Below are 26,541 nucleotides of genomic sequence, written 5' to 3'. Positions count from 1 at the left end.
TGCTGAAAAGCAATGAACAGCTTAAATAATGAAGTCCAGACACTTAAGAAAACTTTCTATGAGTTAAAGACCTCGGTAAACCGAATGTCTTCTTCTTTTTTTAAACCGAATCAACATGAGATAGATCATCACAAAGCTATTTAAAGTATACAATGTTCCAACATTCATTCCTCCACCAGTACATTTTCCACCCTCCAATGTCTTCAGTTTCCTTGCCACCATCCCCTTCCGACCTTTCCCTCACTCCTCATTACCTGACTCTATGGAAAGCACCTTTCCTCTCTCTCTCTCTCTCTCTCTCTCTCTCTCTCTCTCTCTCTCTCTCTCTCTCCCTCTCTCTTTCTCTCTCTCTCACACACACACTCTACTTCCCTCTCTCTCCTTTTGTGCATTATGGTTTACAATACAGGTACTAAAGGGTCTTCATTTTTGTACAGGGCGTTCAGTATTTTCATCAGGAAGGTACAGTTGGAGTAGCTTTTTTTTAACCGGGTAATGGCTTTGGGGTGTGGAAATAACTGCCAAAGCTTCTGGAAGTACAGGGAGGTAGGGGAAGGCAGCACATCCCAACTCCAGAAAGTCTGGAGATTTCAGGTAAAAAACCCCGACAGAGCAGAACTTTCAGCATATTTATATCTTGGTGAGATCTGTCCTAATATGGTGGAGTTCTTTTGGGGGCATGGTTGCAATTTTGAATTGTGGGAGCAAGCAGCTGCGGGGACTCTGTTTGGATGGGCACTAGGCTAATCCACCTGCTCTGATGTACCCTGGTCTGTTTAGCCTTGCGTGGTCCCAAGATTAACTGTGGATTTTGATCTCTTTTGAGACGTAATTATGGATCTCTGAAACAAAGCAGATAAATGAGCTTGTATGGATGAGCTGGAGGTGAATTGTGGGCGTGGCTCCCACATACCTAACTTTTGGCAATTCAATTTCTAGAAAAACCTGGTCCTGAGTTGTTGGAGTCGAGCCAGAAGCACAGCGGCAGTTCTGGAGTATCAGGAAGCCTCAAGGCACCATCAGGTTGCTGATGCACTCGCCCAGTGGGTCCAGGCTGACCTCCTGGCAGTACCACACTCCCTGGGCAGGAGTGGCCCAGCAGGGACCAGGATTGGGCCAGGGCTGCTACTATTCATGGATTGGGCTCTCTGGATGGGCCTTAGCCATCAGTCCAGCAAAGCCTTTGCAGTGGCAAACAACCCCATCCGACCCAATCTACATCTCCAGACACTTGACATTCAGGGAGGTTTTTCTCCATAATATGCTACAGGTGGAGTGGACTGGTGTGGGGAAGAAATAGCTGCAGGGCTATCCTGCTGGTGGTGAATCACCAGGGCGTCCTGGTGGGGACCCAGGACACCTCATCAACTCAGGGAGCCATGCTCTATGGTGGTGCTGAGTTGGACCAGAGGAGCATATTTAGACACGTTAAAACTCGGCCACTACCAGTGGAGCCGAGAACTGCAGGAGCTCTGCCAGCTGGCATTGGAGCCACCACCATCCTCCTGAGTGCCTATCCGGGACTGGCACTCCACTGCAAGCCACCTGCCAGCAACGTTCAATAATGCTGTCCCTGAGAAGGATATCCAAGGGGCACCCACATTCACTCATGCAGGAATTGTATGACCCCCATTGACAGTTCAGAGTACTGAGAGCTGCCGTCCCTTCACCAGCTCTGGTGCTTGCCATGATGCCACCACTATCCTGACTGAAACTCTCTCCAATGTCTTATTTCAAGAGGCAGAGCATCGGAGAGTTACTCACAAAGTTGCAATCTATCAAGTAAATTTAAGGCGCTGCTTGACTGATAAGCACTCTTGAATCGGACATTTCCATTTTACAATCAAGGTTTCTTAGTCTTTACCATTTTATCCACCAGCAAGTTCAAGCTGACCCATCACAAGCTGAGAATACCAGACAGAATAACAAGGTCTCCGCAGATAAGTCATGTGGTTTCAGTCCTTAAGGACTTTGAAACTGAGTGGTTAGCTGTGTTTTGTTTTGTATTTCAAGGAGGTGTATTTACTAGTTGCATCAGAAATGCAGTGCTACTGGGTTGAGAAATGGCTTGAGTATTCCAACAGTCACCATATGCTTATATTAGTTATAATTTGCCTATTCTATACTGTTTTTGCTGAGCTACTTGGGAGAAAACAATGAGAGTGTGTTATACATCCTGCTCTCGCTGGTTTAAATGAAGTAATCTCTAAGTAGAAGAATATCCATGATATTACTGGGACAAAGAAGTACAGGCAGGTAATACATAATTCTATTACACATGTAGCAGATGAAGTTATAATAGCACTTATGTTGTATTTTCTTCAAGTGAGGCGATCAATGAGGACACTGTGTTTTCCTTATTCACTGTAAACCAACAGGGAATTCCCAACCAATATCAAGTAAGTTGGATACCTTTTCTTACTGGTTTATATAAAGATCTGTGAGCCAGTACCCATACAGCCATAAAGTTTGAGTGCCTTCTCTCCCAAAGTTCTCCAACATGTTCAAGGGCTTCATATAGCCTTTGTTCTCTCTAGGAAAAAGAGATCTCAAACCTACCTCTTTCTACTTAAAATACGACATCAGTGTAGAGAGAGGAGGAGGTATTAGGAGGATGGAGAAAGAGAGCAGCAGCTCCATGACACTAATAAGATACACACATTTTCAATATTGAGCAGCGCTGTAGTTACTTCTGTTTGAAAAAATCTTCCAAGTTCCACAGTCTACTAACAGCACCACATAACAGTGGGGTGTCAACATTACCTATTTAGCTGGGAGGAATCTTGAACAGCATGACTCCTTGGCAGGGTTTTTGTTTATGAAGCCCACCCTAAACTGTATTTAATAGTAAGTCTGATATTAACATAAGGGGTAAAGAAGCTTTTCATAGTGATGAGGCTAACTATAAGAATTTATCTGACTTGTTTAAGGGAGACTTCTCATTTTCCAGTGATTTAATTTTATTGGAACTTACAGATATGTTTTACCCAATTACTCATATATGATTTCCAAAAGGAATTTGTTTATCTGAAGGAACATTTCTCCTGAGAGGGACAATAATCCCTGACAACTGCAAAGATTCACTGAAACAAACTTTCTCTGGCATCCGTTATTGTCCAAATGAATAGATGATAGCATGACAAACTGCAGGAAGGGTTGAGTCAGCAGGATGCCAAAATATTACTATTCCTCTTTGAATAACATAATGTTCCTCATTATACTTCTAGTAAACCAGCCAAAGTTCTTGGGTCTTAATACACTTCTGACCACAGCAACTACAAATTTCTGCATTTGTAGTGTTCTGCAACTACTGTCCAAACAAGCAAAACACCTTTCTGGAACCTAAGATGGATATTTGAACTGGTTGGTACGAACTGTGGTGAATTCTGTGTCGGTTGCTCATGTCACAATTTTGAAAGATTTTGATGAGATGCAGGCAAGTTGAGGCCTACACAAGAATACATGTTAGAAAAGGAACCTGCATCGTTTTTTTTTTATAATACTGCAGGTAAGGGGTTTGCCTTGCACACAGCCAATATGGCCAACACGGGTTCGATCCCTCCACCCCTCTCAGACAGCCTGGCAAGCTACCATGATTTTTTTGCCTGCACGGCAAAGCCTGGAAAGCTCCCTGTGACGTATTCAATATGTCAAAAACAGTAACAACAAGTCTCACAGTTTGTTGTGAGACGTTACTGGTGCCCACTCAAGCACATAGCACTGCTATTTGCTCCAAACAGAAACATTTCTATCATCCAAGGTTGTCCATAACATGCTCGAGCGGGCCCAGTAACGTCTCCATTGGAGATTTTGTTGTTACTGTGTTTGGCATATGGAATATGTCACGGGTGGCTTGCCAGGCTCTGCCGTGCGGGCGAGATACTCTCGGTAGCTTGCCGGGCTCTCTGAGAGGGGCGGAGGAATCGAACTCGGGTTGGCCATATTGGCTGCGTGCAAGGCAAATGCCCTACCGCTGTGCTATCGCTCCAGCCCGTCCATAACATAACAATTGAAAAGAGTTCAGAACATAGAACAGTCAATGTACCAGAAACATGAGAATCCTGGGGAAAATTAAGATAAAGGTAAAGGCAAAGGCCCTCCCGTTGATCGTCGATTTGCTCGAGCGGGCCCAGTAACGTCTCCATTGGAGACTTTGTTGTTACTGTGTCTGGCATATCCAATACTCTTGGTAGCTTGCCGGGCTCTCCGAGAGGGGCGGAGGAATCGAACTCGGGTCGGCCATGTTGGCCGCTTGTAAGGCGAACGCCCTACCCGCTGTGCTATCGCTCCAGCCCTGGGGAAAATTATTTCCCAATATTTATAGTTATTTTTGTTTGGGGGGGCACACTCAGTGGTGCTTTGGACTTAATATTGGCTCTGCACTCAGGGATCACTCTGGTGAGGCTCAGGGAACAATATAGGGGGCCAGGGATTGAAGTCAGGTTGGCCCCTTACAAGGCATTTTACTACCCAGCGTAGTATTTCTCTACCCCGTCCCAAAGAAATAATGTCATATTAGTTGATTTTTAACAGTTGTACAACAGTGTCCAATTTATATTTTCAAACATTATTCTTCTCTATGTACTCTACTAGTAAATGAACCTGGGACTTTCTATTTCTTGAACATATCCAATATTGACCCAGCTTCTTATATTAAAAAACAATAAAATTCTTACAAAGAAAAATTGAAGGCACTAATTTCAAGCTCATGTTTCTACGTTTTATGTACTTATTAATGATAATTCTTTTGTGTGATACCTAGTCTTCTGAAAGATTGCTTAAAAAATTATTGAAGTTGTTTGTCATACATATTTGTTGTTTCTATAGCAAACTTTTTGGGTCTACAACTGTACATTTCCATAGTTTCATATTTCTATTCAATTCATCTTAATATTACTTATTTATGAAGGCATAAATGCTATTGTCTTTTTTCCTATATAAGAAGAGAACCAGTGATCCCTGTTTTCCCACTGAGAACCAGAACTAAACAGACAACAGTCCAAACTAGACCTCTGTAATTCAAATGTCACATTGCAATTTCAAATTGGCAGCTTTCCTTGAGTTTCATTTTACTTGCCAATGAAACAATGAAGCATTTATTCTAATGCCAGCAAAACTGTGGGAAGATACTGAGAGATTGGTGGTTCTGTGAATTTTTAATCTGCAGAAAGGAACAGCTAAAGTGACCAAAGGGGTATATGTTACAACAATTTAATAATTCTATAATTATGCAAATAATTGAAATACAGTGTGTTCATATTCATATGTGTTCACAAATCATTAAAAAATGTGAACTTTATCAAATAGACCCAGAATTTAGAGTTAAAGAATTTACAGCAGACAAGGAAAAAGTTAAAATACAAAACTAAAACAACAAAAGTAAAACCTTAGATTAATGATAAGTATTCTAATGCTATATTTTCCTTCCAGGGAGAATATTTGTACTCTTCTCATCATTGTGGTAATCTTTCTTGCAAAGTGTCAGCAATGCCAGGGATTCAAAGGTCTTTACATTAGTTTTTCAGCCATTTTGACTAGATAACTTCTGTTCTGATTACATCCAGCCCACAACTCCCCTTACCCTTGTATTCTACAATACATTTTTTGTTTTATAGATCTGAGGGTAGAAAAATCTGAAATATTAAAGAAGTGCTAAAAGATTTCTATACTGAGGAAAGTTTGAGATACAGACTCTTAAGGTCATCAATAAGTCTTTAGAGAAAGAAATAATATGTTAATTTTAGACCCACTTTACTGTATACTATAAGCAACTATATGACATTTAAATTTTTCATTAAAACTGATCTAATATTAAATGCTTATAAGACATATAAAATATATTGTAAATAAGCTAAAACCACTACAATGAGCCTATATAGATAGAAGGACCAGTTTTGTTTTAAGAACTCTTAAATATATTTAAGTATTAAATACATTATAAAGATGAAATGTATTTAATTACATATAAAAATATAGTTAAATATATTTCAATTAGAATCCTTTATCTGACTCCTTAATTCTACTCTAAGTCACTTGCCATTCAATCATCCTGAATTTTATCATTCATATTTTGTAATTTCATAATATTTTATACAATTAATGTGGCATTTATTTTAATTCATTTTAAATCTCACAGAAATAAAAACAAAATGCATTCTTTTGCAATTTTTTACTTTTAATTTTATGTTTCCAATATTCTTACAGTTGAGGACTGCTAAATATCTTTTTGTATCATTCCATTTCATGAATATTCTATATTAATCTTTTTTATGTTGTGATGCAGTTGTGTCCAATTGTTTTCTAACATAAGAATATTTTGCATTTCACACATATCAGTGTTTTCCTAAATTGATCAGTAATAAATGAATCACTAGATTATGCCACATTCATATTTTTCAAGTGAATAGATCAATTTATATTTCTATGTGCAAAGAGTAAGAGAAATTCTTACTCACTAAAACTTAAAGTATTGATTTAAATAAACCTAAACAGTACGAAATTTTGGCATGTAGGCCTTTAATTTTCACATTCCTGATAGCTAATTTAATTTAGGCATCTTTTCATATGTTCACAAGTCACTGAGGTTCTTCTCTATGATATAAGTATTGAAGCCAATATGTATTCTTTCCTTATTGGTCCAGATAAATACCTTTTGATATAATTGTTTTTCAGTTATCAATTTTTAAAATGTTTCCTTTCAGATGTTGGCTTGTCTTTTTTGTTTTCTTTCATTCTTCAAAAATTAAATCACCATGATTTACAAAGTTATTCATAATTGAGTTTCAGACATACAGTGTTCCAGCACCAATCCCACCACTGGTGCGAACTTCCCTCTACCAGTGTCCTCAAGTTACTTTCCACTTCCCCAATCAGGTTCTTTGACAGACATATTTTAAGGTTTGGTTGCTGTAATTTGGTCTTACACTTCCAAAGTAATTGACTCTGTGGTTTAGATATATAGCTATACAATCCCTCTATGTAACTGACATAACCAAGGCCCTTGACACCTGTCCCCTGTTAACTCCAGTGTTCTTCATATTTCACACCTTGATTCCTTTCCCTCCTTCTTTATCCAGTATCCCCATCTTTAATACCTTGAATTCCCTCATCCAGTTACTGTATACATCACAGATAAGTGAGATTATTCTGTTTGCTCTTCTGGCTTCACTTAACATCTCATATCTTCTAATTCTATCCAAGTTTGAGTGAACTGCATGACTTTATTGTTCCTTGCAGCTGCATAGTATTCCATTGTGTATATCTATCACTCTTCATAATCTACTCATCTATCATTGGAAACCTAGATTGCTTCCATATCTTAGCTATTCTACTAAATACTGCAATGAATTAAGGTGTACATGTTTCCTCTTGAAATAATTCTTTTTCTGTTTGGGGGAGTAGATACCTATAAATGGAATTCCTAGGTTGTATAGCAGCTCAATTCTTACTTTTCTGAGAAACTTGACAATATTCCCACCAGCATTGTATGACAGTCCCTTTTTCTCCACATTCCCACGACAAAGATTCTTTAATCAACAAAAGATCTATTTTTACTGTAGTGAATTGTCTCAGTCCTTTCTTTTGATATTTTGTTTCCTTAAGGGTCTACTGTAAGAAAACATTTATTAATTCTGAAATCATAAAAATATTTTCAAACTCTGCCTCCTAAACTTTACAGTTTTGCTTTTATTTGAGTGATCAATTACCCAGAATGAACTTCTGGGTATGAATAAAAAGGAGTTTTCAAACCCAATATTTTCTTCACTAAAAATTTTATTTTTCAACTCATATAGAATAGTATATAAGTCACAGATCAATATTTTACACAGGTTCAGAGTCTGTTTCTGGATTCCTTGACCAGTTCATTATTTTACCCAATAGTCTAAATTACTGTAATTCATCTATCTTTGCAGGCATAAAATATCATGCTAATTTCTTATGTATTCCTCAATCATAGGTAATTATTTCAACCATATAGCTTTCCAAATTCTATTTTAAAATTCTTTATAATTACTTTTACTTGACTATATTTAACATATAAATCAACTTGCAGAAAATTTACAGTTCAGTTACTGAGTCTTCTAATCCATAATCAAGTTTTTTTTCTCCATTGATAGAACAAATATATTTTAATATAAATTCTATTTTCTCCATACAAATCTATGCTAAGAAAGGTCTTTTATTTACCAAGGAAAGTGATAAATATAAATTGTATATATCCCTCTTTGCAGACAAATTAAAAGTTATTTTATTTATGTATAGAAGCTTGCTAAAGTCTAATAATTTACCAATAGATAGGTTTGAAAATTTCTAAGCAAATAATTTAAGAATGGTTTTATCTATTTCTTTCTAATTTCTTCTTACCATACAGAACAATTAAAATTTGGAACAATAGGCTGGAGCGATAGCACAGCAGGTAGGGCATTCGCCTTACAAGCGGCCAACATGGCCGACCCGAGTTCGATTCCTCCACCCCTCTCGGAGACCCCGGCAAGCTACGGAGAGTATTCGATATGCCAGACACAGTAACAACAAAGTCTCCAATGGAGACGTTACTGGGTCCGCTCGAGCAAATCGACGATCAACGGGAGGGCCTTTACCTTTACCTTTACCTTTATACAGAACAATGTCAAATAAAAGTAGAGACTTATTTTTCAAATAATAAACCATATTTACATTACTGGAGCGATAGCACAGCAGTAGAGCGTTTGCCTTGCCCGGCCAACCCAGGTTCGATTCCTTTGCCCCTTTTAGAAAGTCTGGCAAGCTACTGAGAGTATCTCTCCCACACGGCAAATCCTGGCAAGCTCCCCATGACGTATTTGATATGCCAAACACCGTAACAACAAATCTCACAATGGAGACATTACTGGGCCCACTCGAGCTAAATGGATGAACAACGGGAGGATAGTACTACAGTGCTACTTAGAGTACTGACTAAACTTAACTTGGTCATGATATATTACTAATTTTTTTATGCTGCTCCAAATGGTAGGCCAAAAATTATTTAGAATTTTTGTATTATTTTTATAAATAAGAGGAGACTCTGGGTTTCTTTTGCATAATTATTTGGCTTTGGTATCATCAAACTAACAACTTAATATACAATGGTGAATATAGGATAGGATTATATAAGTTCATAGTTCATCAAAAGCAACTAAAATGGCATGAAAAGCCGATAAAGAGTTGTAAAATCTCTGAATGCGAAATGGAATGAACAGATTAGTCATCAGTTTTTTTACTTTCTCCAATCTCTAGTCTTACTTGTTTTAACTTTGCTTCAATTTATATATTCTATGTTATTCATTTAAAAAAATTTTTATTAAGCTCATATTTATTGATAAGATTCTATCACTATCACCCCATTGTTCTTCAATTCACTCAAGCAGGCCCAGTAATGTCTCCATTTGTCCCTGTCACGTGCAAGTGTAGCCCGATGACATATTGGGGGCTCCTTCAGGCTCAGACTCCTTCAGAGTCTACTGCCTCCGCGCCTGGCTGTCCTCACTGGGGCTCCTTGGAGGAGGGCGGGTTGAGTTTCTCCCTCCTCCCTGAGCAGAGCCCCGACAGCTGAAGACCTCTGGGACCCAGCCAAAGCCATGCTGAGACCACTCTCCACATGCTTGGATGAGGAACCGGCAGAGGAACCCAGGTGTGCGGGACCCAGGGCTGAGATCTCCAAACCTGCTCTTTCAGGACTGCGTCTCCTCCACCCAGCTCCCCCACCTTCCAGTAGCTAGACAGTTACACCCACCAACTGCCGTGTAACTCCATCAATGGCCATCCTGAGACTATAAAACCAAGCTCCCAGAACAACCTCTTATTCTCTAGTTATCACTCTCAGAGAACCCGGCAGGCTACTGAGAGTATCAAACCCACCTATGTGCCTGACTAGGAACACCTGTAAAGGTGATTAGAGGCTGCCCCAAAAGCCTCCATCCATCTCGGAGAGCCCGGCAAGCTACCGAGAGTATCCCGCCTGCATGGCAGAGCCTGACAAGCTACATGTGGTGTACTCAATATGTCAAAAACAGTAACAATGAATGTTCCTCATTCCCGATAAGATTCTAAACTTTTTTATTCTTTAGGGGTACATGCTACACAACATGGCTACCACAATTGTATCCCTCCATGTGTATACACAATTCTTTCATTAGTATATTTTCTTAGAGTATGTTTCTAACTAAATTCCATTATACTTACTTAAAGTAAAGTAAAGTAAAGGCCCTCCCATTGATCATCGATTTGCTCGAGCGGGCCCAGTAACTTCTCCATTGGAGACTTTGTTGTTACTGTGTCTGGCATATCGAATACGTCACGGGGAGCTTGCCAGGCTCTGCCGTATGCTCCTATTTCCATGTTAACATCTTCCTCATTATATTTAGTTTCTTTGCTTTGAATCTGTTCACTAATACGCTCACTCCTGCATGACAAAAATGACCAATTATTAAAGTCTCTTGTTTTCCTTCCTCCTTCTTCCCTTTTTCTTATTATTGTTTTGATTTTGGAGTCAACACAGTGATGCTCAGCACTTACTTCTGCCTGATAACTCCCAGAAGTTCCTGGAAGGGTAGATGAAGTATTGGGGTTTGAACTAGGGTGTAAAGCATGCAAGGTAAGTATCTTATCTCCTGAAAATCTCTCTGGCACTATATTCTGTTATTGATGGGATTACATACAAACTTTGGGAGTGTATATATATATATATATATATATATATATATATATATTTGTGAATAAGTTTTATTTATTCCTTTTTAATTTTAAGTTATAAGTTAACAGAGATAGATACAGTGCTTCTGACACATTAGAAAGTATGGTGGGGGTTCTAGTCTAACTGTGGAAGTCCAACAAAATGAAGGGAGGTAAAACCTAAAAGGCAATCTGAAATGTGAACAAAAGGCAACCAAAAGGAATGGCATTCAAGATAAAGAAAACTGAGTTAACCCACCAGTATCTCAACCCAGGACTTGGCTTTCTCTGTGCAAGTGACACAGGCGTCCTCTTGGACCCTAGGACGACAGCATCTCTGAGCCTCTCACTCTTTGTCCCCAATGCTGTGCCAGTCTTCTTCCCCTTCCAGGTCAGTTAGCATGCCAGTAACTGAACTCGGAACTTGGCTTTCCCTGCACAAGTACCCCAGGCGTCGTCTAGGACTCTGGGACGGACAGCATCCCTGAGCTTCTTCCTCTTCGTCCCCAAAGCTGTGGCTGGTCTTCTCACCGTCCCAGCTAGTACCCCCCCCCCCCCACATATATACCAGGTACCTGTGGGGGCGTGGCCTTTCAGAAGTGGGTGTGGCTTATGAGAAGCTGGCGTGGTCTGATTTTAGAAGGGCAGGCACTGACCCAGCTGCAGGTAGTTTAGTCATATCAAGAAATCTAGTGTAACATCTCAGTCCCCATACTTCCACACCGAGATGAAAGAACAACGCGAATCTCCACCACCGGGGGAGGACAGTGAAGAGAGTCCAGAAGCCTCAGTAGGTGCTACTCACCTAAAGGACCTCTCTGACAAAGAATTCAGATATGAAGTAATGAAGATGTTCAATGAACTCAATGAAACAGTCGGACAGATATCCAGTAACATGAGACAAATAATCGAGAAGTTACGGGAAGAAATAAGAGCAGAAATTGGAAAACTACACACAGAAATGTCATGAATAAAAGATTCTGTAGATGAAATAAAAAACTCAGTCTGTGCCCTCAACAGCAGAATGACCACAGTTGAAGACAGAATCAGTGAGCTGGAAGATCAGCTGCACCAATCTAACAGGCAACAACAAAGCAAGAGACCTCAAAATAACTCTAGAGCGAATCAGAGTCCTTGGAGACGATTCCAAGAGGAACAACATTTAGTATCATTGGAGTACCAGAAAGTCAGGAAAACTATCCCAATGAAAAAGCCACGGTTAAACAAATCATTGCTGAAAAACTCCTAGAACTGGACAATGCAGACATTCAGATTCAAGAAGCCAGAAGGGTGCCAGATTAAAGAGACCCTAACTCCAAGACATATCATAGTTAGAATGATCGATGCTGCCGATAGAGACACAATACTGCAAGCAGCAAGGTCAAAGAAGAAAATAACATACAAAGAAGCATCCCTTAGATTCACAGCAGACCTATCAGAGGAAACCCTCCAAGCCTGAAGGCAATGATGGGATATAGTGAAAAAACTCACTGAAATGAACATTTCACCAAGTATACTCTATCCAGCTAAACTCTCACTCAAACTCAAAGGAATGGTACACTATTTTCTAGATAAACAGCAGCTCAGGAACTTCATAGACTCAAAACCAAACCTAAAACAAAAGCTAAAGTGGCTACTATAAGACAAGACAAACCCTACAAGCACAACAGACCCTTACAGATAGATAACACAAAACTCCATAACAATAATCTCTCTCAATATCAATGGTATAAATTTACCAATTAAGAGACACAGAGTGGCAAAATGGATTCAGAGACAGAACCCAACATTCTACTGCATACAAGAAACTCAAAGTTAAAGGATGGAAAACAATCCTACAAGCAAACAGCTCCTTCAGAAAAGCCAGGGTGGCCATACTAGTATCCGACAACATCAATTTCAGGCTGAAAAAGATTAGAAGGGACAGAGAAGGCTATTTTCTATTCATCAAGGGATTGCACAACAGGAAGAAATCACACTCTTAAATGTGTATGCACCTAATGAGGGAACAATAAATATTTAAAACCACTGCTAACAGATTTTAACAAGGACGTTGTTAGCAACACAATGGTAGTTGGAGACTTCAACACTGCCTTATCACCCCTAGGTAGATCAAGAAGATTAAAACTCAGCAAGGATATAATGGCTCTGAAGGAAGAAATAGAAGACAGTGGGCTAAGAGATATATACAGGACTTTATATACCCCTAAAAAATACACATTCTTTTCCAGTGCACATTGAGCATTTTCCAGAATAAACCATGCGCTGGGCCAGAAAGCATAACTCAACAGAATCAGGAAGACAGACATAGTATCAACTATCTTTTCAGACCACGAAGCACTTAAGATAGAAGTTAATCATGCACAGACACAGAAAACCAAATCAAACAATAGGAAATGAAACAACACAATGTTGAACAACGAATGGGTCAGGAAAGAAATCAAGGAAGAAATCAAAAGATACCTGGAAACAAATGAGAATGAAGACACGAGCTACCAGAACGTATTGGATGCAAGTAAAGCCGTGTTAAGGGGAAAATTTATAGCTCTGCAAGCCTTTCTCAGGAAGGAAGAAGGGCCCACATAAACAACCTGACTTCACAGCTCAAGATCTTAGAAAAGGACCCACAAAAGGAGTCCAAAGCAGGCAGAAGGAACGAGATTATGAAACTTAGAGCAGAAATCAATGACATAGACACACCCCCCCAAAAAATATCTGAAATATTGATGAAACCAAGAACTGGTTTTTAAAAAAAATAAACAAGAGAGATAAACCACTAGCAAGACTCACGACGAAAGAGAGAGATAACTCTAACAAACCAAATCATAAATGAGAAGGGGGCTATCACAACAGAAACCAAAGAAATTCAAAAGATCATCAGAAACTAATTTGAAAGTCTGTATGCCATGAAACAAGATAACCTAGAAGAAATGGATAACATCCTGGATTCCTATAATCTCCCAAGGCTGAATCAAGAAGATCCAGAGTACCTGAATAGACCTATTAAATTCAAGGAAATTGAAACTCTAATCAAAAGTCTTCCCGAAAACAAAAGTCCATGACTAGATGGATTCACTAGCAAATTTTTCCAAACATTTAAAGATCTTTTCTAAGATACTGAGTTGTGAAGTCAAGTTGTTTGCGTGGGCCCTTTCTTCCTTCCTGAGAAATGCTTGTAGAGCTATAAATTTACCCCTTACCACAGCTTTAGCTGCATACCATAGGGTCTGGTAGCTTACTTCCAGTTCTTCTCAAGCTTTTCCAGGAAATTGAAGAAACAGAAACTCTCTGAAACAGTTTCTATGAAGCCCATATCTCTCTAATACCAAAAGGAAACAAAGACACCACAAGAAAAGAAAACTACAGGCCGATATCCCTGATGAACATGGATGTGAAGATTCTCAACAAAATACTAGCAAATAGAATTCAACAACTCATCAAAAAGATCATGTACCATGACCAAGTGGGATTAATCCCGGGAATGCAAGCATGGTTTAACATTCGGAAATCAATCAACATAATCCATCATATCAACAAAAGAAAGGATACAAACCATAGAATTATATCAATAGATGCAGAGAAAGCATTTGACAAGACCCAGAACCTGTTTATGATGAAAACCATCACCAAAATGGGTATAGAGGGGACTTTCCTCAATATGGTTAAAGCCATCTACCAAAAGCCTACAGCTAGCATCATCCTCAATGGGGAAAATACGGAGAGCCTACCCTCTAAGATCAGGGACAAGACAAGGATGCCCACTCACTCCACTGCTATTCAATATAGTACTGGAAGTACTTGCAATAGCAGTTAGGCAAGAAAAAGATATTAAGGGCATCCAGGTAGGAAAGGAAGAAATCAAGTTCTAACTATTCACAGATGATATGGTACTATACTTAGAGAACCCTAAAACCTCTACCAAGAAATTCCTAGAAACAACAGACTTGTATAGTTAAGTTTCAGGCTATAAAGTCAATACCCAAAAGTCCATGGCTTTCCTATACGCAAATAGTGAGAAAAAAGAAAGTAACATGAAAAAAAACAATCCCGTTCACAAATGTTCCCCAGAAAATCAAGTACATAGAAATAAGCTTAACTAAGGAAGTAAAGGACCTGTACAAAGAAAACTACAAAATGCTACTTCAGGAAATAAAAGAGGACATGAGAAAATGGAAAGATATCCTCTGCTCATGGATCGGGAGAATTAACATTGTCAAAATGGCAATACTTCCCAAAGCATTGTACAAATTCAATGCGATCCCTATTATGATACCCATGACATTCTTCAAAGAAATGGAGCAAACTCTCCTGAAATTCATATGAAACAATAAGTCCCCACGAATAGCTGAAGCAATTCTTGGGAAAAAGAAAATGGGAGGAATTAACCTCCTTACCTTCAAACTCTACTACAAAGCAGTAATATTAAACAGCATGGTACTGGAACAAATGCAGAGCTGCAGACCAATGAAACAGGGTTGAATATACTGACATCTCCACCCAAACATATTATCATCTAATCTTTGATAAGGCAGCAAGAAATGTGAAATGGAACAAGGAAAGCCTCTTTAAAAAATTGTCCTGGCAAAACTGGAACAGCTACATGCAAAAAAAAAAAATCGGCTCAGATCTCTACCTAACACCATATACAAAAGTAAGATAAAAATGGATTAAAAACCTCAACATCAGACCGGAATGCATAAGGCACATTGAAGACCAAGTTGGCAAAACCTTCCATGACATTGAAGCTAACAGTATCTTTAAAGACAACACACCACTGGCAAAGCAAGTGAAAACAGAGATAGACAAATGGGACTATCTTATACTAAGAAGCTTCTACACCTCATAATATACAGTGACCAGAATACAAAGACAATCCACAGAATATGAAAAGATATTCGGACTATCCCACAAGGGGTTGATATCAAGGATATACAAAGTCGTGGTTGAACTCCACAAGAAGAAAACATCCAACCCCATCAAAAAATGGGGCAACGAAATGTACAAAAACTTTCTCAAATAAGAAATCCGAATGGCAAAAAGGCACATGAGAAAATGCTCTACATCATTAATCATCAGCAGATCAAAACAACAATGAGATATCATCTCACACCACAGAGACTGGCCCACATCCAAAAGAACAGAAGCAACCGGTGTTGGTGCAGATGTGGCGAGAAAAGGACCCTCCTTCACTGCTGGTGGGAATGCCGACTGGTTCAGTCCTTTTGGAAAACAGTATGGATGATTCTCAAAAAATTAGAAATGAGCTCCCATTTAACCCAGCAATACCACTCCTGGGAATACATCCCAGAGAGGCAAAAAAGTACAATCGATGTGACATGTTCACTTTTTTGTTCATTGCAGCACTGTTTACAATAGCTAGAATCTGGAAAAAACCTGAGTGCCCGAGAACAGATGACTGGTTAAAGAAGCTTTGGTACATCTACACAACGGCGTACTATGTCACTGTCAATGTCACTGTCACTGTCCTCCCATTGTTCATCAATTTACTTGAGCAGGCCCAGTAACATATCCATTGTGACACTTGTTACTGTGTTTGGCATATCGAATACGTCACGGGTATCTTGACAGGCTTTGCTGTGCAGGCAAGATACTCTTGGTAGCTTGCTGGGCTCTCTATGTACCTATTAGAAAAGATATTGTCATGAAATTTACATACAAGTGGTACTACTAGAAAGTATCATGCCAAGTGAAATGAGTCAGAAAGAGAGGGACAGATATAGAAAGATTGTATTCATGTGGGAAACATATAGTAACAAAATAGGAGACTAACACCCAAGAATAGCCGAGCTAAGTACCAAGAGGTTCACTCCATGGCTTGGAGGCCAGCCGCACGTGCTAGCCTCAGATAGAGAAGGGAGCACCAAATAAAGGATGTTGGGAGGATCTACCAGGGTGGGAGATGCATGCTGAAAGTAGACTATATACCAAACATGATTGCCACTCAATGCCTCTTTTGCAAACCACAGCACACAAAAGGAGAGAGAGAACAAAAGGGAATGCCCTGCCACAGAGGCGGGATGTGATGGGCGTGATGGGGGATGGGATGGATAGTGGGATCAGTGGTGGTGAAGAATGGCCACTGGTGGAGGGATGGGTACTCGATCATTGTATAACTGAAACCCAAGCACAAAAATTTGTAAGTCTACTGTACCTCATGGTGTTTCAGGAATTAAAAAAAGATTAAAGAAAACTGGAAAAAGAAAGACATATTAAAATCATAGGATCATTATGATTGACTGAGAAGTAGAGTGGTATCCCACACTATCGAGGCCCATCCAAATTTTCATTTTGTGCTTTTTATAACTTTCTGGTAAAAAAATCATCTCCAACTTTAGGTGCCTGAAAGTTGGAAAAATATGGTAGTTTGTGTTTATTTTTGTTGATTTGAAACCTCATTTTATTTATTGATTTATTTTTATTTTATTTATTTTTTTATTAGCGAAACACCATGATGTACAGTTGCATACTTACAAACTTTTGTACTTGAGTTTCAGTTATACAATGATCGAGTAACCATCCCTCCACCACTGCCAATTCTCTACCACAATGATCCCAGTAGCCCTCAAACCCCGCAAACCCATTCCCCCCAATCCCACACCATCTCTGTGGCAGGGCATTTCCTTTTGCTCTATCTTTCCTTTAGGGTGTCATGATTTGCAATAGAAGTACTGAGTGGCCATCGTGTTCGGTCCTAGTCTACTTTCAGCACACATCTTGCATCCTGAGCAAATCCTCCGAACACCCTTTACTTGGTGTTCCCTTCTCTATCTGAGCTGCCTTCCCCCCCCCCCCCCCCCCGCCCCCGGCGTGTTCTGCCAGCTTCCAAGCTGTGGAGCAAACCCCCTGCCACTCATCAACTATTCTTTGGTGTTCTCCCATTCTGTTACTTTATATTCCCCAGATGAGTGCAGTCTTTCTATGTCTGTTCTCTCTTTCTGACTCATTTCACTTAGCATGATATGCGACCTCGTTTTAAACACTGATAAAATCTATGGCTCCTCACTGTAATACAAAATTATTCTACCACAATTTATAGGAAACACAAATCAACATTATCAGAGGAACTTAATGGCACAGAAGAATCTAATTAAAATTTTTTGGTATGTGTATCTGGCTTATAATGATATCACTATAAATATTGTAATTAGGAATAACAAATTATATACAAAGCATTGAATTATTACAAGCAAGATAAAGTTAAGAAAATAAGCTTCAAAAAGATGAGATTAATTAGGCAGATTACTATTCTAACCTCTCTTCTCCCTTAACACTATCTATCTTCCTACACTCAGTGTTTTTTAGCTTGCTTGTTTTATTTATGATTTTTTTTAAAAAAAGAGGTACATGTAGTTCTTCTCTGGGGGGGGGGGGCACATGCAGTGCAAAGGATCAAACTCAAGTCTGTCATATACTGGGAAATACCTTATCCACTGTACTATCTCTCTAGCCCAGCTCAATGTCTCAAAAATATTTTGAAAGAGAAGTACGCTTATTTACTGAAGTTTGTGTGTGTGTGTGTGTGTGTGTGTGTGTGTGTGTGTGTGAGTTTCAGTAAAAAAATCACTGTTATATAATTATGGAACAACAACTGAAGTATATAATTAAATGCAACAGACTTAAAGTTCCAATCAAATTAGAGTCTGTAAACACATTGATAAAAATAACCATTTCTCCTATTTTTCATACACCTCTAATTAACATTAGACAACCTCACTTTCAAAGATAGGTGATTTGGGGGCCAGAGCAATAATACAGCAGGTAAGGCACTTGCCTTGGAGAGAGCCAAACCGGTTCAATCTCCAGCATCCAATATGGTCTCTGAGCATTGCTAGGAGTAATTAATGAATACAAAACCAGAGGTAACCCTTGAGCATTGCCAGGCATGGCCCCCAAATACCCTCCACCAAAAAAAAAACCCAGATAGATGAATTTCATCGTTAAGTTTCTCTGTCTCTAGTAATGGCAGCTAAAATAGAACTCTTTTATTTGAGTTGAAATACCTCTTAAGATATTTTGTTTGTTTGCCATGTAAATCATGCAAATATAAACTACTATAACAAATAAATATATATTAAATTTTAAGGCAATTTTATTTCAAAATATTCTTTTCTAAGGAAAGAATTGAATTTTAAAACAACCACTAGGTATAATGCATTACACAAATATCATTTAGTCCTATTATTGGATATGTTTTTCCCTTTCTCCCGAGTCAAAAAATATTTATAGAGTTAGAGGCTAAAATCATCCATGGTTAAATATTAACAAGTGAGTAAAAAATACAGAGCTTTGCCTAAAATATATGCTATGTTTTAGAATTAAATACCTTTTTTAAATGACAATTTCAAAACCATTATTCCACTTACAAAACACATTGATCTTGAGAAGATTCACTGAGCCTACAGGTAGTTAATAGCACACAGACAATATTTAATTTCACACATAAAGCAAGAAGATACAGATAAGCATTGCTTTCCAGCGGGAAAAACAAAAACAAAACGCCAAAACAAAACAAAAAAACAAACCTTAAGGAAATAGTTGTTATTATTATTGCAGTTGCCAGGCACTCCTTGCAATTCAGGCACTGTGGTCTAAAATGGTTGACAACAAAAATTAAAGACTTTTTGCCCACTAAAGAGAGCTGTTTAAAGATAAAGGATTAAAAAATAACAAAAATAATAACAAAAAAAGCACTAAAGTTTTGATGCTTGCTGTAACGTACACTTTTGAGAACTTAGAGAATGATTCTTTTCTTAGTTTCTTAACATCATAAACATTATAAAGTAAACATAATTAAAGTCACATTATTAAAAGACCATCCATTAAAAAAGGCCACCCCATACAATTAGAATCTTTTGTTGAAACACACAATTTCCAGCCAGTAACAGCAAACAACATTATTCCAATTTAAGCTTTTGAAAGCTTTTTGAAACAAAACAGTATTCTTGTTAACCTTTTAACAGTTATGCAAACCAAAGCTTCTATATTTCTGCCTCTAATTATTATGTTACCACAAGCAATACAATTATATATCCAGGTAGATAGCTGTTCTAAATTACATTTAATACTTAAAAAATAAATTAATGTTGTTATGATATAGGTGTAATGACATTAATTTTCAGTAATGAAAGAAGATAATAAAAACATATAAAATTATGTTTTAAGAGAAGGGCCTAAAATTTCTTGATAATTAACCTTGTTATAGACTACTGTTTAAAGAGATTTTTGAAATGTTGTCTATAACCTAGGACTCTAATATATAAGAAATATTGTTTTAAATTAAATTCAAATAAGTAAAATAATCATAAATTTAAGAAATATATGAACTGGCTCATTAAATAGAAAACCATATGCATTTTCTATTTAGAGTGTTGTAGTATACCAGCTATATTTTATTCCAACTTGAACCCACATAATTTCAAGTTAGATAAAGCTCTACAATAAAAACAGACACCCTGATTATAGCTATATGACCTGTTGTCATGCAAAATAAGAATCACATCCCCCAACACTAAAAGGTAAAATGTTGATAATGGTGGAATATCACAGGAGGTTAAATTTGTTATTGAAATTAAAATCTAGTTGAAACATTTATCATACCCCCAGAACTTTGTGGGACAGTGCTGACTGTCTGAGGAGTTTAGTGAAATCCTCCATGGTTACCTTTTGAGTTGTTAAAGAAAAAAAGGAAAATAAGTATAAATTAATCTGTTAAATACAAAAATGCATCACAGGTATTCATATGAATCACAGGTATTCATATACACATTTAAAATTATTTAACTCTTCAGATTTAATTCCTAATGTTTTAAGGGTCCTCCCTTTATATTCTTCAACTTTCAGGCAGAGCTATTTAAACTTTAAAAAATAAAATTGTTTAATAGGGAGTGAATAGAAACAAGAATGAAAATTAAAACTGAAATGACTACTGCTTATTTTAAATTCTTAAAGTAAAATTATTTTTTAAAAATATAAAATGCAGAAATTTAAATAAGTTTGGAGGACTGTCTATTGCAAATCCTATTAGAGAGTGACATAATATATCCTAAGGTGTAAAAACAAGTATATCTAATCACATTCTTATAAGTCATAAATGTTCTTATCACAAACATGGTCTCAGAGAAGACCACTGTACTTTAACAATTTTGGGATACAGTTTTGATATTGTAATGTTTTTCATGTAGGCAATTAAAAGATCATTTCCCCTCAGCCAGTGTGACAGCTTTTGAATTAGAATCAATCTCTTAGATGATGTGACTAAAATGAGAAGTTATTTACCCTTTAGTAGATAATGATGATCGAAGAGTTGGATTTGGAAATGAGTATGGTTTGATTGAACCTATGTTCTCTGTTCCTAATTACAAGTATTTCTGACTTGAGCGGGAAATGCCACTTGGGAGACTGTCAAATAAAAAATGAATCTAACCTTGAAATAACAAGTTTATTCTATAAACAGTTAAGAGGAGAAAGAAACCAAGAGACTGATTACCTATATCCAGAATTAACAAATGTAAATAAAGTAGGAAGTTGTTCATTGCATACAAAAGTAGCATAATTATTCAGAGACCATTTACCCTTTAGATAATCCATATAAGTTCTTCTCATTTCCTCACATATCTTGAATGTTTTACTCTTTTAGTATAAGATACAGAATGCATAAAGAAAAAAATAGCTATGTAACACTCAAACAGATTCAACAGCACTTGATGGCCTGACAAAAACATAAATTTAAATCAAGCAAAGTGTTTACATGAGATAAATTGTATTGCCTGTTCAATTTTTAACTCTTATATGTACAAAATATTAAGAGTTGGCTTTTCGTGGGCATGTCTTGGTGAGACAGTAAATAATACACAAAAGAGGGAGAAAAGTAAGAAAAGAGCATGAAAAACAAATCTCCTTGATCTTTTCAATGAGATGAAGCTTACTGAGAGTAACAGCAAGCACTATTTCTATGACTTCAGGCATAAGAAAAAGTTTAACCTAAAGCTAAACTCTTTTTCATGACTATCTGAATACTCAGCCATTAAGCTTAGAGGACACTTACAGATAAAGAATTTGCCTAATTTTCAATATTCACTGAATTTTATATTATTAAAATATAGATAAAAGAATTACAGAACCTAAGCATTATAATAAGCTCCACAATCCAAAATTAGTCTTCTTTTTTAACATTAATGTTACCCAGTTATTGTTTATGTCCCTAAATACAGATAGACCCATCCATCAGTCTACTCCATTACAAAACAGCACAGAGCATTGTGCTACAGAGTCCAGTTTTCAAGCCAGAAAAACCCAACTTCCATCTTAACCTGCCAGTTACTACTACTACACCACTAGATGAAGCTTTGATGGCTGCAGTTCCAGAAAACCAGGAAAATGAACCTCTTCCAGCTGCATAAAGATTACATAACAGCATACTGGAAAGTCTTGCAAAGTATCTGATATGGAATATTTAATGACCACATTTACCCCTTAAAATATCAAAGAAGATCAACTTTGCTTTTCTTACTAAAAAAGAACAAAGGTAAATAAACAAAAGCATGATGGTCTCAAAGTATATGTTGAGTAACAAATATTTCTTTCTTTTTTTTTTTGATTCTTTTTTTTCCCCCTTTATTTTATTTTATTTTTTTTTACAGTTGTAGATTTACAATTTTTTGTGCTTTGGTTTCAATTATACAATGATCAGATACCCATCCCTCCACCAGTGCCCATTTTCCACCACCATGGATAATATCCCTCCCACCCCCATCCCCCCATCCCCCCTGTCTCTGTGGCAGGGCAATCCCCTGTGTTCTCTCTCTCCTTTTGGGTGTTGTGGTCTGCAAAAGAGGCATTGAGTGGCAAACATGTTCAGTCCATAGTCTACTTTCGACATGCATCTCCCCTCCTGGGAGGATCCTCCAAACATCCTTTACAAATATTTCTTTCAAAGTAGCTAAATTTATGAAAGAAAACTTTATCCTCAAAGCACTTGAGGTGAAAACATGGAGATAAATCTGATCAATTAACCAATTTTCTTATTATTGCTTTTTAAAATATTAGAGATGATCTTTAAGCCTTCTTGCATGAATTTAGAGATCTTAGCCCAACTGCTATACTTAAAGCCAAAGACCGAGGCCCAAAGATCAGAATGTTCCTCACCGTCCTCCTGATGTCACCTATTCTCCCCTCAAACTAGATAACAAAATTGCCTAAAGATAGGAAGCAGGTAAAAACTAAACCTGTAAAAGAATGATTGGTTTCTTAATCTCAAAATACACTTGTAGCCAAAGCAAATCTGTTTCGGATAAAACACCAAATACTAAAGAAGAAAACTGAAAACTAATAAACATGAAACTTCAAATAGGTGATGAAACTTATTTCATTTTTTGGTTTCAAAATTCAAGACAAACGTAAATATTTGCCATTTCAAGTGAAATCTGAAATGAAAAACTAAATCAAGTTAACAGAATACTAGAAGACTATTATATTTACATATACATTTCTTAATGTATTAGTCATTGATCAAAGGTAACCTATGCACCATTCTTAATTTTCTACTAAAATAAAGAATACCTCTTCATTATACTGTAAGCAGATAAAAATACACACTGGACATAAAACATCCCAGAAAAAAATGCATGAAAAATATTTGAGTGTTTGTTTATTCATTTTCATTATTTTCTGACTAGAAAACAAAAAAACCCCACATTCTGTTTAAATAATATATCCAGAGTTAAATATATGAAGTTCCACTGTTCTTACATTGTGGTATAAGGAAGAATATTTGTATTATATGACTATTTATTGTGTTTATAGAATATGAAATACATATGAGTTAATGATGGACATTTCAACATGCCAATATTATACATATACATGTTTAAATAAATTTATAATAAAGTCTGTGGTGCCATATAAGAGCACATTTAATATTTACATTAGAAATAGGTAGCATCTGTATTATATTAAAACACATAAGGGTTCTGGAAAGCCGTTTTCACTTGGGGAATAGCTTCTATTAATTTAGTTGATCTTATACAGAGAGCAGACACAAAATTATTCCAATATGTTTCTACTCTAGGAGTATATACTAGTGGAAAAATTTTGTTCTGCACTCTGTTAGCACAAATCATAGTGAACAGATCCAAAGAACTTTCTCTTTCTGGAAAATAAAAATAACCTTCAACGCCCAGAAATTTTTGTACTTTTCTATGCAAGTTTCTGTATGTATCTGTGTATTTTTTCATTCCAAATATTTTCTGATTTAAAAAAAAATAGCACAGCAGGTAGGGCGTCTACCTTACACGCAGCCAACATGGCCGACCCGAGTTCGATTCCTCCGCCCCTCTCGGAGAGCCCGGCAAGCTACCGAGAGTATTCGATATGCCAGACACAGTAACAACAAAGTCTCCAATGGAGACGTTACTGGGCCCGCTCGAGCAAATCGATGATCAACGGGAGGGCCTTTACTTTACTTTACTAGTATATAAAAATTATATACTCACTGTGGAAAAGTTGTGGAAACTGGAAAACATATAAAGCAGAGAAAAACTACATAACTTAACAATAAAGACAGCTACTAAAATCACATAATTTCATCAATATGGTTACAATTCACATTTTTTGCATTTTAAAATCTGTATTTCAATTACTTTAGAATAGAGTAGTAAAAAAGAATTTAATTTCAAAATCAAGTTTCTTCTACTCAGTTAGTTTAGATGCAGACACATCCTCGTCTGACAAATTGCAAAGAGCCTGCAACACTGATAGAAAGAACTACGTACTAAAGGAATGCAGAAAAAGATGGTTTAGAAGTACTCCTTACCTCGTCATCATCAGCATCATACTGAGCATAGTGCTGCTCAAGTAGTTCTCTCTGGCGTCTTTCCTGTTCCAGTGTCTGGCTTATCAATTGGGCAACCTCACTTACTTGTCCTGGTTTTTCTCGCCCAATAACAAATCTGTAGGAAAGTTAGAGAAGACTAATACAGTTAGATTCTCCAGCAAAAAGGCGTGCAAAGAAAAATAAATGTGGGATCTCATCGATACCTATCAAATCTTTAAAAAATCACCTGTAGACTTTAAGTGGTGTGCTTGGGTTGAAAGAGAGTTTAGCTGAGTAACTAAAGTGAGTTTTGAAGGGAAAATCCAAAGGAAAAAAAAATCATAAAGTAGTATAAAAATATTATTACTTTGGAAGAAACTAAAAATGATGAAATTTATTTTGGAGTACCTGACACATTTTTAATGACAAAAAATAAAAGCAATCTTATAATTTCCTAGACTTTTGACTTTTAGAAAAAAATTACAATACTGTTCCTATTATAACACAAAAATTTCTTCAAAAACATTTTAAAGACATAATATAGCTAAATAAGTTAGAAGAGAAGGACTGGGGTTGGAACAATAGCCCAATGGGTAAGGTGTATGCTTTGCATCTGGCCAACCTAGGTTTGATCCCTGGCACCCTACCTGTCCCCCAAAACCACCATGAGTGATCCCTGAGCACAGAGCCAGGAGTAAGCCTTAAGCACAGCCAGGTGTGTCTCCAAACAAAACAAAACAAAAAAGAGAAGCTGTTTATTTACTGTATTTCTGTTTATTTACTATAACTCTGAAAATTGGGAACAGGGGGAACAAATGAGGTATTTTTTGTTTGTTTCTGCTTTTAAAATAAAAAATTAAAATTAAGAAGAAATTCATTTTTATTTTTCATAAAGAAATGGCATAAGGAATAATGTGTCCTCAAAAGTAAGTGGGAAAAGGTAAATATTTGCTGAAAACTTCTGCAAGAAAAAAGTCTGAAGAAAAATCGTGGATTTTATTCATTTAATGCAAACTACAGTCACTTATGATAACATTCACCAATGCTATGTGTTCTTCTTAACAAATTAATATTCAGTTTTTAACATCTTCTTACACCAAGGTTTCTGTTTTTCTAAAAATACACATCATGTGACTCTCGGATAGCTTTGCTACATACTTGTATTTTGAATGCAATTCTTTGTTCTATTTTGCTTTACACTTAAGTAATACTATTCTTTGATTTATCAAGTTTCTATACCCAATAATTATTATATTTTAATTTGGGGGGGTTGCTAGCAGCTTGTGCCACATCAGCTGTGCTCAAAGATCTCCTGGCTATGACTCCTGGCTGTGTTCCTGGGACCATATGTGGTGCAAGGGATCTAACCTGATTACTCCTTATTCATTGTACTAGCTTTCTAGGCCCCTAAATCATAACTTAAACATTACACTACTCTATGTACTAATAAATTAGCGGTAAAAATATTTGAAGTAAGATGCTAGTAATTAGCACAAATATTTTTATGTAGTTTCAAACAGGACTTTGAAATTGTGCTTTGGTGTTCTTTTATCTTCAGGTATCTTCCTTTGGAAATCAACTATAAATAGAATTTGTAAATACTATAATTTTCAACCATATTCAGGCATGATTTATACACAGTAAAGCACACTTTCAAAGTATACTTAGAGGCATTTGACAAGTGTATAGCCCTGTAATTACCACATCAATAAAGATAGAGAATATTTCCATTAACTCAAAATATAGCATGTTTTTTCCCAATAAGTTATCCTGACTGGGGCCCATATCAGAGTTTCATATAATTAGAACAGAGAGGGTCTGGCTTCTTTTACTTTTACTGGGTGTGATCTTCACACCAAAAAATCGAAAACAAAATATGAAATTTCCAAATTATTTACAGAAGTAGTGGCTCCACTTCAAATTTCTACTTAGCGATGTTTGAAAGCTGAAATTTATTTACAGGCTCATATAAACTTACAATTACCTTTGAATTACCAGTCATTTTTCTGGGTTGTAGT

At 36.9% G+C, this 26,541-nt stretch overlaps 1 protein-coding gene across 9 annotated transcripts in view; it reads right to left on the bottom strand.

Moving 5' to 3' along the window:
- The window catches only part of PPP1R9A (protein phosphatase 1 regulatory subunit 9A), a 337,678-nt gene that overhangs the window by 98,834 nt on the left and 212,303 nt on the right, over positions 1-26,541 (bottom strand). For 5 of the 9 annotated variants that reach the window (XM_056118127.1, XM_056118126.1, XM_056118129.1 and 2 more), the window contains exons 6-7: positions 24,524-24,659; positions 19,236-19,301 (exon numbers count right to left, since the gene is read on the bottom strand). In XM_056118127.1, coding sequence (XP_055974102.1) covers positions 19,236-19,301; positions 24,524-24,659 — 202 coding nt within the window. The remainder of the gene's footprint in view (positions 1-19,235; positions 19,302-24,523; positions 24,660-26,541) is intronic. The other 4 variants (XM_056118130.1, XM_056118134.1, XM_056118132.1 and 1 more) reach the window with 1 other exon arrangement.

The sequence above is a fragment of the Sorex fumeus genome, unplaced genomic scaffold (genome assembly GCF_029834395.1).
Source record: "Sorex fumeus unplaced genomic scaffold, SorFum_2.1 ptg000037l, whole genome shotgun sequence".
NCBI lineage: Eukaryota > Metazoa > Chordata > Mammalia > Eulipotyphla > Soricidae > Sorex > Sorex fumeus.
This window is presented reverse-complemented; position numbering and strand designations above follow the sequence as displayed.